General features: G+C 41.4%; 1 protein-coding gene across 2 annotated transcripts in view; it reads left to right on the top strand.

The window, feature by feature from the left end:
- EPSTI1 (epithelial stromal interaction 1) overlaps nucleotides 1–13,081 on the top strand; it is a 50,373-nt gene extending 37,292 nt beyond the window's left edge. For both annotated transcript variants that reach the window (XM_080589890.1, XM_080589889.1), the window contains exons 8-11: nucleotides 2,708–2,781; nucleotides 4,283–4,388; nucleotides 10,015–10,055; nucleotides 12,473–13,081. In XM_080589890.1, the coding sequence (XP_080446016.1) occupies nucleotides 2,708–2,781; nucleotides 4,283–4,388; nucleotides 10,015–10,035 (201 nt within the window). In that variant the 3' untranslated portion in view covers nucleotides 10,036–10,055; nucleotides 12,473–13,081. The remainder of the gene's footprint in view (nucleotides 1–2,707; nucleotides 2,782–4,282; nucleotides 4,389–10,014; nucleotides 10,056–12,472) is intronic.
- Nucleotides 13,082–14,839: the final 1,758 nt, after the last annotated feature.

Here is a 14,839-nt window from a genome sequence, read left to right as displayed (position 1 = left end):
GACGGGGCAGCCACAGCTTCTCTGGGCAGCCTGTGCCAGTGCCTCACAACCCTCTGAGTGAAAAATTTATTCCTAATATCTAATCTAAATCTCCCCTCTTTTAGTTTAAAGCCATTCCCCCTTGTCCTATCACTACACTCCCTGGTAAAGAGTGTCTCCCCAGCTTTCTTGTAGTCTCCCTTTAGGTACTGGAAGGCCACTATACGGTCTTCCCAAAGCCTTCTTTTCTCTACCTGAGGCTCTACTTATGCATCTGCTGTTACTAATACCCAAATTAATGTTAAACTATTTCCCCAGTAGTAGACTCGTTGGTAGCACAACCAGTTCCATATGGTGAGTTTCTGATAGAGCTGGACAAATGACTGAGCCCTCCTCATGGCTATCTTTATCTAAATGTTGAGCATAATCGTGCTCCTTTCTTAGCAACCAGGATGCTGGAAACAAAAGGTTGGGGTAGGGAAGGAGACTCTTAATTTCTTTCTCACAGGTACATCCTTATTCCTAGAAACTATATGGAGGAAAAATCTTTGAATGCTAGTCCTGTTTGGCAGAAAGCCTGTAGCTGTTGTATTCTTTATGTTTATCCTTCCATGGAGAAAATAAATAAAAATGTGGATTAGCATGCCCCTTCTTTATTTGCCTTGGTTTAAGGGACTTGTGTAGAGCTTTAGACTCCACACTGATTTCCATAGATTAGGAAGAAGCTGTGGACTGCCTCTAAGTCTGCTGTTTCTTAGTACACACTTCCAGTGCTCCTTGCCTTCAACGTTGCTATTACCTACTGTGCAGAGTAATGCACTACGTATAAACCTACTGTAAATAATATGCATTTTAAAGGCTCCAATAATTGTCCCTCAGATTTATGTTGGCTCATTTCTACTTCAAACCAATATTTATTAAAGTAATTGTGAATTCTGTCCTGTGTGCACCTCCTAGCACAGCGTAACTATAAAACGAATAGGTATTGTCAGTTGCATTTTTTTTTCAGAACAGGTTTTAGTATGTATTGCTTGATTTAAAAATATTCAGTACACTTTGAACACCGCATCATATACATGCAATATATTTCAGAACATTACTCCAAGAGAGGACTCAGCATATTGGAAAGTCAGATACCGGGTTTTAATTTTCAGGTTGAATAGTTATTTAAAACAGTGAAAATTAAGGTTGGCTTTTTTATTTCTTAATTCTGTTTCTTCTTTTAAGGCTAGACAAATATTGATACACAACACATTCACAGTTATTGATTTTGTTCACACGTTTATTGCATAGTTTTTATTTAATGTTCCACTTAAATTGATTTTTTTTTTTTTAACTTTTGTAGTTCCATTCAGTTATTGAAGCTTTTATCTAACTGCATCATTTTATTTTACTTCCTATTCCTACTGCTACTCGGTTGCTATGGAAAATATGAAGGATGGGTCCGTTCCCATCCATTCCCCCTGACCCTGCAAGCCAAATTCTTTGCAGGAAAATCTGCATCTTCAGTCCTTGGGTGCACTGCAGGGAGCAACAGATAGACAAACAAGCACATGTGCGATGCACAGTCATACAAGCTGTGTTTCCTTAGCAGTCCCAGCTGCAATTGTATGAGCAAACTCTCCTCTTCAGAGAAGTCCCTTTGACACTGTTTATATAACTCAATACTGTGCGATGTAAGGATTGTAGGCTGTTGCAACACTGGGAGCTTGCACATGCTTTCACCACACCAGTAGGCACCATTTGCCCTTCCCTCATGCTAGGGAGAGTCCCACGGAGATGGAGGTGATCACCGTGGCGCATGCTCTTGTTGGCTTCTCACGCTCCACAGAGGCAGGAGGCAAGGGGCACGTCTCCGTCATACCCAACAGGCTGAGTCTGCTCCTGCTAGATGACTCCTGCTTTCTTCCCCTTGGACCTGCTGGGAAATTCAAACCTTGGGGGTTGGGGAAGAGGAAGCTGAAGGTCTGCTCCTTACTGCCTTAGGAAAGCTTCCTTAGAGTATTTTGGAGGGCAGAGGAGCAGCAGGCACTAGGGTAGGAGCACAGGCAGGGTTGTGTGCCTCTGCCTCATACTGTATGGCCAACTGGAGCTAATGGGGGCTCGCTATGCTTAGGAACGGTGTTTGTCTGGAAGAAAAGGACTAGGTTAGAGAGACAAATCAGAGAATCACAGAATGGTTCAGGTTGGAAGGGACCTTAAAGACCACCCAGTTCCAAGCCCCCCGCCATACGCAGGGACACCTCCCACCAGACCAGGTTGCCCAAAGCCCCATCCAGCCTGGCCTTGAGCACCTCCAGGGATGGGGCATCCACAGCTTCTCTGGGCAACCTGTGCCAGTGCCTCACCACCCTCACAGTGAAGAATTTCCTCCTAACATCTAATCTAAATCTCCCCTCTTTTAGTTTAAAACCATTCCCCCTTGTCCTGTTATTATCTGCCCATGTAAAAAGCTTGTGTTTAGGCTGGTGTCTTCAAATATAGGACTGTAGCTGTCTGAATTCACTTATATCCAGTCCAGTGCAACACTGAACAGAAAAAGGAGCTCAGTTTTGGGCCTCGTGCTGTCATGTAAATAAAATGCTGCTGAGTGAAATTGCAGGAATGACACAGCTCTAGGTGAAGTTAATGCCACGTGGAATTCATTGGGTTTTCAACATAGGCACATTAACTAGAAGTAAGTTAATATTTTGTTTTTGTTTTAGTTTTTCACTTTTATCATTCCCAGGCTCACTTAAAGGAATCAAAACAAAAGCACGAGGAGGAAGCCAGGACAAGAGCACTTCAAAATGAACAGAGGAGGTATGATGCAAAAACTCATAGTATACTTTAATTTATTTTATATCCGGAAAGGGTCTCAAAATTGCAGGCATTCATGCTTAAGAAAATTATTGCAGTGAGGAATCCTGACCTAGCCTCTGGTTTAACATCACCTTCAGATAAACCACTGATATCCATCATTACAGCTGCTCACAGTAATGCAGTACAACCCAGAGTGTCTTGTTCACTTTATTTTATCAGCACAGGATATAGCATGGGACAGAAACTACTAGTAGTTTCATAAAAACTTAAAGCCAGTTGGGGAAAAAAAAATATATATATGTATATATTTGTATATATATACACATATATATGTAATATTATTTTGGAATAGGCTACTTTGTTCACAACTTTTTTGCAGTTGACTGTCATTGAAGCTAACAGACAGAGCTAAGCATGGGATTAGATACTGATACCTGCAGCGCAGCGAGGCTTTCTGCTGCTGTGGTGCTTCGTGTCCCATGCTGTGCCCACTGCTGCACTGCGTTCTGATCTTGCAGTTCTGTCACTTAAATGACTTTTCATTATCTTGAAGCTCAGCTTTTTTCTTAGCTTTATTTTTATTTTTTCTGCAGGTGTAAAGAAATAGCCCTCAGAACTGTTTTTTTTTTTAAAGCAACCTTTTTTTTATAGTTAGATAAATTTTAAAAAATTATTTCTGTAGGAAACCATTTTCTGTACAGTTTTCATTGCTTTTTATTTCTCCAGCAAAGATATTGGGATAATTACCCATAGAAGTTAATGAAGGATTTTCAATTGAGTCTATCTCATGTCCCCAGATAGAAATAATCCAGTACCTTGCATTTTGCATCCTTTGTGCAGAGAGCATTGTAAAACACTGAAACAACAGTCATGTCTAAGCATGTGTGTCAGTCTTAAGCATTAATAAGGATAAAAAGAAACAGTTTTCAGATGGTTTGAAAATATTTGGAACAGATGGAGGGAAACTGCATCTGTCTGTATGCATGTGTTGCAGATTGATAAAGCAGTACAAGAAAATGCTAGAGTTGTTTTCAGAGCTGGATGGCTGGGAAAGTTGTCAGCTATACAACTGGTCTCCGTTATGAAGAAGCCTAGCGTTTGTTTTTTTTTTCATTAGGAAATCAGAACTTGTAGAAACTTGTATAATGAAAGCTGAAAGACTACCTAAGGTGAATTGTTGAAATAGCTAACCTCGCTGATCAAGTGAGTGGTATGCAGGATGACTTTCTAGAGAGAATTTTGGGCCATTTCTCACAAAAGCCAAGGTATGCCTTTTAATCATGATGGATTGATCACAGGATAAGAATGCACCTAGTGAATTGAAAATGAAAGCTACCCTATCTCATGCCAGGCTCTGGTTATTCAACACAGCCTTGAAAAGCATAGAATGATGTGCATTTAACTGGGAATAGGGAAAGCTGCTCACAGAATGTTAAATTTCAAGAGTTTGTGAACTCCTCAGCTATCTTCAATCAGTATTCATTTTTAATTATATTTTAAGGGTAAATAATGCTTTCCTGGACCGACTCCAGAACAAAGCACAGACTAATAGCATCTGCCAACCTGGATATTCTGGGAGTCTGGACTACCTCAGTAATGGTGCCTGGGTAAGTTTTTGGGTACAGAATATGAAAGCAACAGGATTGTTTAAAAATTGACTTTTCCCCATACATTATTATGTGCGTGTGTGTGTGATTAGCCTGCCTGGCAGTCTTGGCTGGCTGCCTGCAGTAGCTTTTTAAGAAGAAAACCTGTCTTAAATATAAGCTGTTCAAATGGGAGGGGGGAGTAACAGCTGCTCTTGCAATAGAACTCTGTTTCTTTGCATGGAAGGTAGTGCAAGGAACCGAATCCAATGTACTTCCTGAAGTTCAGAACAAGGGTAGTGAAATTGTATGGGGTTTTTGGAAAGTCTTTAAATGAAAGATGTTTGGAAAGGCTGTAAAAGCTTTAATATGTTATTGAAAGTGGAGGAGGGAAATCTCATTCCTGTATAAAATTATGGTAAGGGAGAACCAACTGCATCTAATTGAAAATATATAGTATTTGTCAGTTTTTTTCTGAAGAAAAGGTATCTTGACTGGAGCCTATTAAATAGCCAGTACTAAGTACTGTGGGTTTTTTTCAGCTGTCCTAATGAGGCATTAATATGACTTATTTACAATTGCTTCAGTGATCAAAATACAAACAAACCAAAAAAAGTGCAGTATTCTCACCATGAAAATTTCCATTAGGGTGAAATTCCATTGCTGAGAGGACTACAGTGTAGAAATGGAAGATTTTCAAAGACTGAGCAGCAAAATGATATGAGTCTAAGAGAACTGAGTGTATGTGCCAGTGTAGGGAAAACTGTCTAGAAGATAACCAGAAGAAAAGCTTGAGGTGGATTGCTTGGACTGTTTGCTGTGGATTTAGATCTTGGCAGATGAATGCCAGGAAAACCTGGGCATCTATAAAATCTGGGAATGATAGAGAAGAAGATAGTGTTGCCGCTGGAGTTTACCAGATACTGAAAATGGAAAAGGAGTCTCAATCCCATCAAGCTTTAGGCAAGCCCCAAGCTACAGCAGAAGGCTCAGGAACCCCAGGCTGAAGCCACCTCTGTGCACAGCAGTTCCCTTGGACTTGCTGAGGCAAACTCTACATGGCAGGCCTGATTGATTTTCTTGTAAGTAGCAGTGTTAGACTTCAGGTAGGACAGAGGTAACTAATACCTAGTAAGATGCAAAAGGTAAAATCTGCTGGAGGGGGCCTGGTTAACCAAGGCAACAAAGGTAGAAATAATTCTTTTTATTTCACTTTGTGTCCTTTATCCCAATGTGTAAACTGTTTCCTGACAAAAGAAGGTCTATAACAACCAACAGTCTCAATATCTGAACTCCAGCATCTCCACCAATCTGCTGTCACCACCTAAAACTTCTGCACTGTCTGCAGAAGGAGCAGGGTTTTGCCTTTCATTAGTTGCCATACTTCCTCTTCCCTACGGCAGGTGTTAGTGCCACCGCATGCAGCCAGGCAGAGTTTTAACAGCAGACAGTTCTGTAACGTCCACAGCCAATTTATGTTTTTTTTTTGTTGTTGTTGTTTTTTTTTAATATATATATATATTCAAAGAATACATCAACATAATTAACAACAAAACCCTGTGTGCAGAAGTGATAAATTTCCTACTCTGGATGTTTACTTAATGGTTCCCAAGGAGCCTGCCTTCTGTTGCATAATGCTAGATTATCCATTTTTCCTGTATGCCACAATATGAAATGTTCAGAAGACTGAACAAAGCAGGGAAAGAATAAAGTATGAAAGAGTATGTCATCAAGGAGAGGAATTAAAATGAATTTTGGTAACAACAGCAAGAAAGAAAAATCTCTCTCAAACGGTAGGCTGGAGGCTGCAGCCTTGGTGTCTTTGATTATATCGAGGCTCTTCTCCGTTCCCTTGGAATTTTAAGCAAAAAGAGATGAACTCCAAGAGTGGCTTACAAGTCATGTCGTCTGCAACATGGTGTTTTGCATTACAAGGGAGCTAACTGAAGGAGGTCAGAGCATATACTAAGATTAAGAGAAAAGAAAAAGGTTCCCAAAGTTGAGACCTGCAGGTAATTTTTGAGCGTGCTCCTTCTTTGTAGTTGCACTGAAGAGGAAATATTTGTTCTTCCCTGGTTCTTTTTTTTTTTTTTTTTTCTGATTTAACTCTTCACAGTCACAAATGCTTCACGCTTACAGAAACTGAACATTGCACCGTTATCAATATACCTGCTGTATTTTTCGTTATTACTTCTATTAGCCTAGTTTCCTAAGGAAATGAAGTTTGTATGATCATGCTGTCTGTCTGCATGTAATTAGGTTTTCAACCTGCTGGCCGGTCTTAGATGAATTTGAAAGGGAGTATAAGTCTCAAAGATAATTAAGTTTCCATTTGTTCCATGAAAAGCAGTGGCTAGGCAGATAGCAGAATCTGGGCAGTGGCTGGGTATCATGAGGGACATAAAAAAGGAAGGGGAAGGTAAATTTGTTCTGTGTGTTTGGCCAGGGGAGAAGAGAGCAGTTGCACTGCACAATAGTCCACCAACTAATAATAAACCAGTTCTTCTGCCTTCCGTACATCTTGTGTTTTATTAGGAATATTTATATCCTGTTATTTCAAGAAGTATCTTCATGAAAGTAGTCTTTTCTCCCTTTTTGGTTATAAATGCCAGAGCGCTCTCTGGGTGGTTGTGTGGTTTGCTTTTTTAATGGGAAGACAAATTAATGAATTTCTACTTCTCTCTGTTGAGCTACTGCACCCTTGAGAGAGAAATGAGTCTTCTTGTATGCTACCAAGAAAATGTTGATGTCCTTTGTGCTGCCATTGTCTCTAACATAAGTATAAACCTTCTAGGATAGGAGGGAAAAAATAATGGTTGTCATATCAACATCAAAGTTTAATCAATAAGATTTAATCTTTACTCAGCTGGGGCCTATAAGTGAGACAATCTCGGTTCACTATAGTGGCACAAATGATTAGTTTTATTTAAATACAAAAACACTTATATTTTTACAAAAGAATAACTTTAAAATAATGGCACCTTTTTATATTCACTCCCCTGTGAGATTTGCCCATGCTCAGGCACTGAGGGATTTGCACAGACCACGTGCTAATGCAAGGCAAGCCTGTAACAGAGCCCTTGTTTATTTTTCAGGTCTCTGTCAAGGACCCTATTGTCTATTCTATTTATGGGGAGAGGTCACATAGTGAATAGGTGAAATTTATATGCCTACTCTTCTTTAATGAAGTACTGGATGTCTTGTTGCAACTCTCTGAGCTATAGTAAACCCAGAATCTAGAAGGCAATGTGACATATTGCACCTTCATGTTTCATGCCTCCATTACGCCCTGTGTCATGCATATGAATGAGGAATGCTCTTTCAGATGCTGACTCTGCTCTTTCAGTTGATGCATAATTCTAGATATTTAGAGGGGGAAACAACTATGCGCTGAATACACAGGTGGAATGCGACAGGAAACCACATTGTGTTTCTTTCCCCTGCACAGGACAGGAACTAAGAGGATGCAGGACAATACTAACATGGTTTGGGGATAAAACTATATTAAATGAGCATGGTTTGTGGATTAGCACTTGGTTTAGATCTTGCAACATGCTCCACGGAAATGTTACTTTGGAGTCTTAACCAGATTTACACTATTTGCTAGGAAACTGAGAGGGAGCATATCATCGTGGAGGTTTCACACCAATGGGAAGCTAACCTCCACAATGCCACTTCCTCACTCGCCCTCCTCAAAACAGGAGGGGGAGAAAGCTCATGGACTGAGATAAGGACAGGGAGATCACTTACCAATTACCATCATGGGCAAAACAAATTCAATGTAGTGCGATTAAGGTAATTTATTGCCTATGGCTAATAACTGACTAGAGCAGTGAGAAACTAAAAGCAAACTAAAAACACCTTCCCCCCATCCACCCTCTTCTGTGTCCCCCCTGGCCAGTGCAGGGCAAAAGAGAAAGGGGGCTGCAGTCAGACCCTGATGCTTCGTCTCCGCCGCTCCTTCACGGTCCCTCTGTGCCCCTGCTCCACGTGGGGTCCCTCCCACGGGATGCCGTCCTTCCCGAACTGAGCCTGCGGGGGCTGCCCACGGGCAGCAGCTCTTCAAGACCTGCTCCCACACGGCTCCGTACCACGGTGTCCATCCATCCCCCAGGAGCAAACTGCTCCAGCACGGGTCCCCCACGGGCGGCAGCTCCCCCCAGACCCCCTGCTCCTGCGTGGGCTCCTCTCCACGGGCTGCAGCTCCGGCCCGGGGCCTGCTCCTGCGGGGGCTCTCCATGGGCCGCAGCCTCCTCCAGGCCACCTCCACCTGCTCCACCGGGGGCTCCTCCACGGGCTGCAGCGTGGAGATCTGCTCCGTGTGGGACCCATGGGCTGCAGGGGGACAGCCTGCTCCACCAGGGGCCTCTCCACAGGCCGCAGGGGAACTGCTGCTGCCTGCCTGGGGCACCTCCTGCCCTCCTGCTGCACTGACCTGGGGGCTGCAGGGCTGGTTCCCACTCCTAGCTCTCCCAGCTGCTGTTGCGCAGCAGTTTTCTGTTTCCCTTTCTTCAATCTGCTCTCCCAGATGCCCACCCAGCATCAATCCCTAGCTCAGCTCTGGCCACTGGCAGGACCCTTTTGGAGCTGGCTGGATCTGACTGAGCTACTCACAGAGGCCACCCCTGCAGCCCCCCCAGCTGCTACAAAAATCCTTGTCACGTAAATCCAATGCAGTCATGTAGTTTTACTGTTGTACAGCAAAGAAGAATCATAGCTCTAAAGTCAATGAAGTTACAAGGCTGGCATGCATGCCATTGTTTTGCATACACAATCAGTCTTTAATACAGACTTTATTGAGCTTTTACATGTGTAGAGTTACGCTGAAAATGCTGGTTTCCCAGGAGAAAGAAAAATATTTTATTTAACATGGGAATATTTGGAACAGAGTATTTGTATGAGAAGGCTCCAGAGTGCCATCCACAATGGCTAAATTTGTTTTAGCAAAGACTGTTGTTTTCTATCTTAGCTTTAGCCTGGTTAGTCTAAAGGTTTTTTTTTTTTTTTTTTTTAAAAACTGTTTTGTTGCAGTTGTTTAGTGTAATGGGCTAGCGTTTCCTGGCAGAATGATGAAGAAAAAAAAAAAAAAAAAGAAAAAGAAACAGCAGAAGTACTGGAACTGATATAGGGACCTAAGATGAGTAGGTCCAGGCATGCTGTATCTGAGTTTAATGACTTCTCTGATGAGGCAGTCAAACAGCATATGCAGATGTGTTCTGCCTGGCTTGACTGAGCTCAATCATACTTTCTTTTGAAAATCCCATCCTCAAAGAGAATAGTGGTAGTCTGGGAAGGAGCAGAAGAAACCTCTCACTCTTACAAACTCTGTATGACCAAGACAGGATCAAGACATCTAAAGATATTTGGAACACTTCTAGATTGACTTTTTTTCAGCAAAATCAAAATATGTTTATCTCCTGAGTCAATACATCCCACTATTCATATGCAGTTCAAATCAAATAAATATTTATTACTGGAACTGGAATCTTGCAGAAGGGCTTATTATTTTAAATGGAGCTTCAAAAGACAGGAAAGGGCACCAAGTAACCAGGAAAGACACGCGTAGCTGGATAACCATAATTTCTGGCATAAATGTCTCATTGTACTGTACTGCATATTGAACTATACTAATGCATTTTTTTTCTAGGGGTCAAACTACTTGGAATAAAGGATCAGTGTTACTAAAAGGTAAGAATAACGAATTTGTTAGTTCTTGTTAGTGTGGTGGTTTTACTAAGCTGGGTAGCTGAGCTCCACCACAACTGCTCTCCCACTCCCTCACCTCAAAGGGCAAGGGGGAGAAAATACAATGGAAAGGGCTCAAGGATTGAGATAAGGACAGGGAGATCACTCAACAATTACTCACAGGCAAAACAGACTCAGAGTGAGGAGTTTAATATAATTTATTGCTTATCACTAACAAGCTAGAGCAGTGAGAAACTAAAAGCAAACAAAAAACACTTTCCCCCCATCCACCCTCTTCCACCTCCTTCCCCCGAGCGGTGCAGGGGAATGGGGAATGAAGGCTGCGGTCAGTCCCTGACGCTTTGTGTCTGCTGCTCCCTCACCATTGCTCTCTGCCCCTGCTCCACGCGGGGTCCCTCCCACGGGATTCTGGCACCCCCAGGCCCCTGCTCCTGCGTGGGCTCCTCTCCACGGGCTGCAGCTCCGGCCCGGGGCCTGCTCCTGCGGGGGCTCTCCATGGGCCGCAGCCTCCTCCAGGCCACCTCCACCTGCTCCACCGGGGGCTCCTCCACGGGCTGCAGCGTGGAGATCTGCTCCGTGTGGGACCCATGGGCTGCAGGGGGACAGCCTGCTCCACCAGGGGCCTCTCCACAGCCCGCAGGGGAACTTGTGCTGTGTGCCTGGAGCACCTCCTGCCCTCCTGCTGCACTGACCTGGGGGCTGCAGGGCTGGTTCATACTCCTCTCTCCCAGCTGCTGTCATGCATTATTTTTTTTCCCCCTTTCTTCAATCTGCTCTCCCAGAAGCCCACCCAGCATCACTCCCTGGCTTGGCTCTGGCCAGCAGCAGGGCCCTTTGTAGCTGGCTGGAGCTGGCTCTGGTCTGACATGGGGCAGCTGCTGGGCTCTGCTTACAGAGGCCATGCCTGAGGCCCCCTGCTACCAAAACTTTGCCATGTAAACCCAATACAGTTAGTACCAAAGCTGCTATTCATTTTGTTTCATCTTGACATTTCAGTATGACAGCTTGTGTGGTTTAATTCTATAGTGTTATGAAAGGACATCTTAAAAACTTTCCAACCGTGTGCATGGGGCTATGCGAAGCACATACCAAATCTTAAACTCCTTCTCTCTTAAGGAACTGCAGAGTGCTTATATCAAGTCAGAGGAAACTCTGATGCCGCTGAAAGTGTTCACTCAGGGTGTGGTGATATTTGGTGCTAAAACCTCAATAAAGTCACGTTCTTTGTGTTGTGGACTGTGAGTGGATACCTCTGGGCAGCTGAGAAGTGTGGCTGTAAATGCAGAAAGTAATTCTGCAAACTTTCAGTGGTTGTAAGTGAAAGACTACAACTTTGTTGTGGGCTGCAGTCTTCCTGCTGTTTCCCATGTTCAAAAAGGGAGACTGTATCGGTAGAGGCTGTGAAAAAAAAAAAATCAACCATATTGCATCAGAAAAATGAGGTCCTCTGTTTTCACATGACCTTTTCATAAGCCTCACTGAACCCATGTTCTTTTCTGAAAGGGGTTCCCTGCCCTAATTCCCAGTTCTGATTTAAAGATTTGTCCAGAACCTTTACTTTTAGGCTTGGGGATTTTTGATGCAGGTTCAGGTAGTGATACGCATTACTCTTGCCTTAGGAAATGACTGATAACTCCTTTTTGGAAACCTAGGATTTTTAAAGAGAAATTAAAAAAATAACAATTTAAAAACCCTTCTCTTTTAGACATGAATTGACATATTCTTAATTTCTTATACAACTTTATTCCTCATTTTCTGCTCCAACAGTAGTTTTAGTTAATATTTTCATAGCAGGGTTGTATCCTAAAGGTAGTATCTAAATAATACAGTTGGCCTCCCGTGAGTCATCTTTTCAGTTTTATGAGGAGTAGAATTGTTATTAAAAATTAAGTCAAATTCACCAAAGAAATTGCAATAAGTGGATAAAGGCAATTCCTCACAGGGGTAGAAATGACCATCTTTTGCAGCCCAAAATACTATTAAGCTTTGTAAACTTTGGGCTGCTGAAGGAGTTCAACATATTGGGTTCTTTGTTGTTTTACTCAGTATCTACACTACCACTGATATATTTACATATGAACCGTATAAGAATTATGGATGGATATACTTTTTAAATCCTTGTATTACTGTTGTTTTTAAAACCCATTTCAGCTTGCTACATTAATATATTGCTCAAAGACTTATTAATATGTCTGCAGATAATTAGAATGTTTTGTGAATTAAATTTACAAAAAGATAGAAATCCCTTCATGAGTGCTTTACATAATTAAAAGCTAAAACCTGTCACAAAAAGGGAGACTTTATTTTCCAGTGGACTTAATCCTAGGGTAGTATGACTTTGATTTTTGTTTTTGCTGCAAAAGATAATTTTTAATTCTGTTTTCTCCCTCTTGTTACAGGGTACTGGAGAAATATTCACTTTTATCTGGTCTTGGCCAAATGACCTTGTAAAAGCTCCAAGAAAGAGCTCTTTTATCATTGTGATTTTTTTTTCCTACCCTGACTTCAACTTCGCACCCACTTCATGAGCGATCTGCGTAGACTGGTTTCTAGCTGTCATTATTCACGCATATTTGAAGCAGTGATTGTGAAAGTCCTATTTAATTTTTAATAAGTGAATGCATCTTTTTTTTTTTTCCCTTAAATTGTTTTGCCTTTTGCAGAATGCAATTATCCCAGTCTTTGGGATCTCAGAAAAAGAAGACATTAGTGGTTGCAAAAGCTGCAGGAATATCTATGTTTACTTCCTGCTGTATCCAGCAAAAAAACTTCTAGAGACTTAAACTGGAAAAACAGTGCTTTCTTGTGGGGACAGGGGATAGGAGAGCTGCTGCTTTGGGTTTTTTGTTTTTGGGGGGTTTGGAGGGACTTCTTCCATTGTATTAAGTAGAGACTCAAGGAGAAACAAGTGTGTGTATTGTTGTGTATTGTAGATGAATTCTTCTAAACACATTTTTAGGAAAATACGACACATGAAAGAAATAAAACTTTAACGCTGAAAACTTCAACACGGTATTTGATCTCTAGCATCTTTTGTGATATATCAGCTTTTCACTTTACCTGTTTTACCTTGATAACTTTCTGTTACATGAATGGGGAAAAGTACTACAAGGTTAGTTTTTTACTTTTTCTCTCTAGTCTAAAGGAATTGAATTTATATATCCCTCTTTCTACAAACAACATTTTAATACTTTCCAAAAGGCAGTTGCACAACCTAGATATTTCTAATGAAAAAAGAAGTGTCCACAGTATGTTAGATAAGCCATGCAGACAAGAAGTATCCATTGCATTTGCAAGTACATCTTATGCAAAGTTAAAAGTTTCTCGAACAAGTATTTTTTTTGGAGTGTACAGGCATGCCATGATATTTTCCCACCATCCTTGCAATATGGTAATTTTCATAATGGATCACCTGATGTTTTCTCCTGAACCTGGCATGTTGCAGTGTTTTCTTTCTCCTCTGGGATTCTCTGCAGTTGCTCTTGGATATCTCTGCCTCAGAGAATTACTCTAGCTTCTCATATTACTCATATTACTAGTTAGCTGATGTTAATTCAGAGTGCCAAAGGTCTTGATAATGCTCTATGGTTTAACCTTTCTTCAAGCACCTGACATTGGGAAACTTCCTTAGGAAGACTTCTGCATTCCTACAGAATGACACTTGATTTCAAATGGTACTTCACTCTGCTATTGGACTGCTGCTTTGAAAATTGAATTCACATCTCCTTCCAAGAATGCCCTCACCCAACCTGCTTTGGTAGATATCAGGTCTGGGGCTAGATGTCTGCAGAGTGGCATATATGTACATGCATGCACATATATTTTAAAGGAAATGTCTTGATCCTTGTACTGTATTCTGATCATACTAAGTCTTGCAGGTAGTCTTTCTGAAGTTGTGAACCTGCAGCTTTCCATGCTTGGAGTACCATACCTCTAGACCACACTGAGAAAGGCTGAGTGGAAGTGGCTGTGGTCACTGAGAAGTTAAAATTCAGTGTGGTCATGTTGCTGTGTTTCTATTTCCAAAGAAAAATAAGAACTTTTTATTAACCTGCTACTTTCACATTCAGGAACAGTGATGACAAGTCACCTTGAATAACCTCTTCCATTAAGCTTGTCTACTTTCTTTTGGCTGTCTTCAAAGATGAAACTCGATCACAATCTTCAAAGTGCTTCCCCTTATCCAGCATTTCAATCTCTTATTTGAAATGCTCTTTACAAAGTTTAACTATTATTTCAGACATTAACTATTCCAGCCCTTTTTATTGTCAAAGTATCTGAATTTTCCCTCTTCTATCTTTCTGAGCAGAACAAACAAATCTATATGAACAGTGAAATGTCTTTGAGAACCATGGCCTGCAATGGAAATGATAAGAAGTCACATTTATCCACAAATTGATGTTAACAAGATGTCTGGAAACTGCTGTTCTTATCCTGTTGGAAGGCTTCCAGTATCTCAGAATTAACACTTCCCCACACATACATCCTGGCAAAACTTAAGCTTTAAAGTAAAGGGATAGTATGACATCTTTTTAAAGGGGTTATAATGAAATGAAAGGCTCTGGACTGGGAAAATGGCTTCATGTCAGTCAAGAGTTAGGAAGTAATAGTTGGGTGTGTTTGCTATCAATCTGTTAGAGTAAACATTTGCTAAAGGTTTTCAAATAAAAACAGTAGGTTCCTCTAGTTACAAAATGCACCAACAGAATTAAATATCTATTATGCAGTGACATCAAAATAAATTTTATTAGTATATAGCATAGCAT

The sequence above is a fragment of the Anser brachyrhynchus genome (assembly GCF_964034855.1).
Source record: "Anser brachyrhynchus genome assembly, chromosome: 1".
Taxonomy (NCBI): Eukaryota; Metazoa; Chordata; class Aves; order Anseriformes; family Anatidae; genus Anser; species Anser brachyrhynchus.
Note: the sequence above shows the minus strand (reverse complement) of the source record. Positions and strands in the feature narration are given on the sequence as shown.